The 5,122-nt window shown below is 49.7% G+C and overlaps 1 protein-coding gene across 1 annotated transcript; it reads right to left on the bottom strand.

The window, feature by feature from the left end:
• Window positions 1–1,779: 1,779 nt before the first annotated feature.
• On the bottom strand, window positions 1,780–4,812 carry EIF1 (eukaryotic translation initiation factor 1). Its single transcript, XM_049861002.1, has 4 exons — window positions 4,628–4,812; window positions 3,790–3,953; window positions 3,382–3,483; window positions 1,780–2,641 (listed from the first exon to the last, which is right to left on the bottom strand). Exons 1-4 carry the CDS (start codon window positions 4,656–4,658, stop codon window positions 2,597–2,599), a joined length of 342 nt encoding a protein of 113 aa, XP_049716959.1. The 5' UTR covers window positions 4,659–4,812; the 3' UTR covers window positions 1,780–2,596.
• Window positions 4,813–5,122: the final 310 nt, after the last annotated feature.

Genomic DNA, 5,122 nt, shown 5'->3' with positions numbered 1-5,122 from the left:
TGAGTCTGTTTTAGCATGTGTGTAGATGAGGGTAGTATTTTAGGCCCTTAGCACAGGCCTGGTACCGAGCATAAGAAAACAGTTCTGTGTCATTTCTGCTCTATACAGGGCCTTGGTTCCAACCAAATGGTCCTACTTGGGTTCCTCAGCACTTTTGGTACCTTTCACCTCTGGATCTTGACTCCTTTTCTCTTTGCTTGGAATGCCCTACTGCATAAAGCACTTTTTTAAAAAAAACTTTATTGTGCTTTAACTAATCCAGTCTCCTATACAGTTTATATACACCCTGCAGTTCTACTCTGTCCTACAGGGTCGCTATGAGTCGGAATCGACTCGATGGCATTGGGTGCACTGGGTATATACTCCTAGCTGCTCTCCCCCTAATGAGGCAGCACACTCCTTCTCTCCACCAGCTATTTCCATGTCCATTCAGCCAGCTTCTGTCCCCCTCTGCCTTCTCATCTCCCCTCCAGACAGGAGCTGCTCACATGGTCTCACGTGTCTACTTGAGCCAAGAAGCTCACTCCTCACCAGTATCATTTCCTATCTTATAGTCCAGTCCAATCCCTGTCTAGAGAGTTGGCTTTGGGAATGGTTCCTGTCTTGGGCTAACAAAAGGCCTTGGGACCATGACCTCTGGGGTCCTTCTAGTCTCAAACTGTCAAGTCTTGTCTTTTTAGGAGAATTTGAGGTCCACATCCCAGGGCTCTCCTGCTCCTTCAGGGGTCATCTGTTGAGATAACACCTTCTTTATGAAGCCATTGCTGACTTCCTTGGCCTCAGATGGAGGTGGGGAAGGATATTTTTCAATCCTGAGATCCTGTGGCGCTCAGGCGAAACCACTCACGGCATCGGTCCCTTTCTGCCTTGCATCATGGCTGTGTTGCCACACCCTCCATCAGGGTGTCAGCTCCTGGTGTATAGGGGATCCACCTTTCCAAGTATGGCTCCCAGTACAGTGCACTGCATATACCTAGCACTGAACAATTCTCTGAGCTGTTAATGTACACAATCACGCAGTGCATGACCACATGGTACAAAGAGCAGTGAACAAGGAGCCCTAGGTTCTAGACAAGGCTCTGGTACTTACTAGCCTTCCTCATGTATCTCTGAATTTTCTCAACTATCAAATGGGAATAATTGTTTTAATTACTTCAGCCCTGAGATACACCCAAGTCATAGCAATTATATTAGGGTATTCACAAACCTCCTCAGTGACATCTTCACAGGTAATTGATGTGATACAGATGTTGCCAGCTTAACTCAGCATTAATTCTAGATTAGAAAAGGCACAGAACAAACAGCAATGAGCCTACACAGGACCTGACACATGGTTCACATCAACCTGCAGCCTCTGTGGATTTCGCCCCTAGGGTTGCTTCAGAAGTTTCTCCAACTTTCCAGTCAAATCTTACTTTTGCAATTTTAGAGTATCATCCAAATGTTCTGAACATCATTGTTTGGAGTTAGGTGTTCCTTTGTGTTCACCAGTTTTGCAGGATTTATATACTAACTCCTGGTTCCAGGGTTAGTCACCCATTTCAAGGCAGTTGTCACTGGCTCAGGCTTTGTTCAGAAGCCCTCACCTGTTCTCCAGACAGCCATCCAGCTCCTATTTAAAGCTTGGCCTTCATCTACAAGGAGCTGGCTGAAACTGGGAGCCCAGAGAACAGTGCGCCATTTATTCCTATGACCTTTCTCAGCAACATGAAGCCTGTTATCTTACTGGTTCCTTCACATACCTAGAATTGGCTACATAAAATAGAATCTGCAAACCAGGTGTTTCTGAAAACAAGTTTTATTTAAATAAGAGTTTAAATACATTACATAACATTAAAACTGAAGGGGGGAAAAAAAAACAACCAAAAAACCAGTTGTTACTTCACATAGCATGGGGCAGCTGTTGCTAGTTAAGTTGCAAGCTCTGCAGCTGGCTACATAACCAATACATCAGTTTGAAATTTGTTCCCTTGTCAGAAGTTTAACTCTGATGGAAGGCTGGTCTCACAATCTGGTGTTCCTCCAACATCCCTCAGCTAGGATATGTCTGGTCAAAAACAACAAAGACCTTGGTGGCAAGCCAGGCATCCTATCACCTCACCAGAGGGAAGGCCCTCTCCAAAGCTCTGCCCACCTTATCAGGTTGGAGACACTAATGCATCTTTCTTTTGCTACCAGAGGCTCCCTCTAGTGGTACAGCTGCCTTACCCGACCCTCTCCTCTCAGCTCCACTGAGGGCTATTCAGGTGGTGGGTGACATTCTCTTGGCGCAGGGCAGCTTCTGGCCAGACATAGCCGTCTGTGACCCTGGGGTTCTGAGTGTGGCTGAAACATCACGTTATTGTCTTGTTTCAGGCTGGGCACTGCCAGGCACCTACTGCTTGACCTCTGTTTAAATGAGGGACTTCAAGACTAGACAGCATGGCTCTTTTCAGTTTATTGCATGAAGGAGTTACACTAGTCCAAGTTAAAAGCGGACCCCAAATGGTTACATAATACAAGCTGTGAGGTTTTAAACTTGTGACAAGGGACAGAAGGGAAATTTTCTACTCATTGCAAGGAAATCCTCACTTAAGCTTCAGTGAGCCACAAGCACTTAAAACCCATGAACCTTCAGCTGGTCGTCCTTAGCCAGTCCAATCTGTAATGAGAAAAGGACAATTTTAAGGAGGAGGTAGTTAATCTATTTTTGATGCCAACAACCCTATCTTCCTGCTACCCAACAGCCAGGTGGCAACATGTACACCTCAACTATCACAGACACGATGGTTCTCAACTGCAGGGACTCCTTTAACAACCACCCCTTTGACCATCCTGTGCTCAGGTTCCACTTGCAGATGTGGAATTAGGGTCTGTGAAGATGAGCAATCATCTCAGCTATTGGTAAGTGCTGATTTTAGTACTCAGGAAATTTAGTTTTTTATTTCACGTCCTTAACAAAGCCACTGAAATTCAAAAACAATCCTGCATCTTTTAGTATCTGTTGGTGTACAGTTATGGAAACCCTGGTGGCATAGTGGTTAAGTGCTACGACTGCTAACCAAAAGGCTGGCAGTTCAAATCCACAGGTGCTCCTTGGAAACTCTATGGGGCAATTCTAGTGTCCTTTTAGGGTCACTGAGTCAGAATCGACTCGCTGGCAAAAGGTACGATATGGTGTACAATTAAAAAAATTTAAAATTACATCTTTAAAGTAGACCCCTTAAAGGCAGGACAGTTCCTTCTGTTTTATTAATTTTTTTAAGTTCACCTCTTTTGCCTATCCTTACTAAAGACAGAACAGTAACAAAAACCCACCTACTGCTCCCAGGAGAGACTGACTAGGCAGGACCTGAGATGTGCCACAAAGAAGGCACAGCACCAAGAAGTGATGGAACTCACCTCTACAAGGAACTGGCATATGTTCTTGCGCTGGTCACCCTGTAGCTGAATTACTTCTCCATATTCTGGATGCTCAATTACAGTACCATTGCAGGCAAATTTCTGCAGACACGAAGCAAGACAAATTAGGCCCAGCAGCATTTATGCATTTAACGACCCCTTTGAGAAACTAAGGAGTCCTGGCTATGCAGCGGTTAAGCACCTGGCTGCTAATCAAAAGACGTGACAGTCTGCTTCCATAAAGATTACAACCTTGCAGACCCTACGGGGCAGTTCTACCGCTCTGTGTTCAAATCCACTGGAAGGCAATGGGTCCCCACAGCGCCCCTGGAAACTATACAACCCAGCTAACACCCCCCTTGTGGGTAAAATAAATGGGACCTTCCTACAAACTCATTTAAGACCTACCTTCTTAAAGGCTTTCACTAGTTTCTTTTTATCGTAATCATCAGCGATCCCTTGGACAGTAGTAAGGGTCTTCCTGCCGTTTCTCTGTTGAATTCTTATATGGATATAATCCTCAGTCCCAGCAGGAAGCAGGTCATCACCCTTACTTGCATCAGCAAAGGGGTCTGGGAAAAAAGATCAAGTTCGTTTAGAGTTGTTGCAGCTCAGTTGCGTACCACCCATCCACTGGGTCTTTTGCGAGACCAGAAACTAACACTGAATCGCAGGCCTTGAATTAGATTAGAGATATCCTTTGTTGGCTCTCTCCGAACAGGTCAATCCGGGACGGCCGGCTTCCCAAAAACCCTGGGCCTCTAGTCCCAGGCCCGCCCTCGGAAGGCGATCACGTGTTGGGGAAGCCAGGGCTGGCAAGCAGCGCCCCACCCGGCTGATGCAATCTGCCGGAACCCGAGCTCCCGAGGCGGGGCCGAGCTTCCCACCCCATTGGCGTATGCGCTCGTCACTTAGGGCTGGCACCGCCTTCCCCTCCCAGCTCCGTGACAACAGCAGGTGACGCGCCGGACATGACGCACGGGGGGTGGATGGGGCGGGGGTGCCTCCGGGAGGCCCAGGAGCCATTAGTAAATGCGCCACCCGAGACGTCGGGCCCGCCCCAGGACTGACCTCCCGCCCGCTCCTTCCGGTCTCGCTCGGGGGCCGACCCCCAGACCCAGGCCTCGGCCCCCGAACCCGGCCATCTTCCCTCCGTCAAAGCTTATAAAGGCCCGGATATCTGGCAGCTTTCCAGGCCGTCCCCAGGCCCGCAGCGCCCCACTGTACACCCCGGCCTGCGGCTTACCGAAAGAGTGGAGGTTCTGGATAGCGGACATACGATACGATTCCTTTTCCTCGGTGGAAACGGCCTGCGGAAGGCGACGGCGGGAGAAGGCGGGCAGGGGGGACGGAGCGTCGGGAAGCGAGGGGGCTCGAGGGGGAGGCTGCTGAGTCCTCGGCGGCGGCTCAGTGACTGGGGCGGAGGGGCGGTGCCTGTGTCCACTTATATAGGCGGCCCTGTGACGCCAGCGCGCTGCCCTCACGTCCCGGCCCCACCCACGGTGTCGTGCTCCCAGCGCCTAGGCGCCGCCGCTTCCCATTGGTCCGGGGGCGGAGGGCGCTTGCGCAGAAAGTGTGCTGCGGCAGGGTGTCCTCTCGACTCGCAGAGAGGTGAAGGGGGAGGGAAAACTTGGTTCATCTAGGCGCCTGCGCAGTGCGGCGGACGGGATCTGGGCTGCTGAAACTGGCGGAGGTTTCGGGTGCGCGTGCGCACTATGTCTTTTGTCACGTTCCACGTTTA

Source organism: Elephas maximus, chromosome 19 (assembly GCF_024166365.1).
Source record: "Elephas maximus indicus isolate mEleMax1 chromosome 19, mEleMax1 primary haplotype, whole genome shotgun sequence".
In the NCBI taxonomy this organism is placed as follows: domain Eukaryota; kingdom Metazoa; phylum Chordata; class Mammalia; order Proboscidea; family Elephantidae; genus Elephas; species Elephas maximus.
Note: the sequence above shows the minus strand (reverse complement) of the source record. Positions and strands in the feature narration are given on the sequence as shown.

Bases quoted from the DNA above. Each gene is read 5' to 3' on its own strand.
- EIF1 (XM_049861002.1), bottom strand. From the start codon at position 4,658: ATGTCCGCTATCCAGAACCTCCACTCTTTCG. The intron at 3,954-4,627 runs GTAAGCCGCAGG...CTTTTTTCCCAG, and splicing joins CCAGAACCTCCACTCTTTCG to ACCCCTTTGCTGATGCAAGT. The intron at 2,642-3,381 runs GTGAGTTCCATC...TTCTCATTACAG, and splicing joins TATGCCAGTTCCTTGTAGAG to ATTGGACTGGCTAAGGACGA.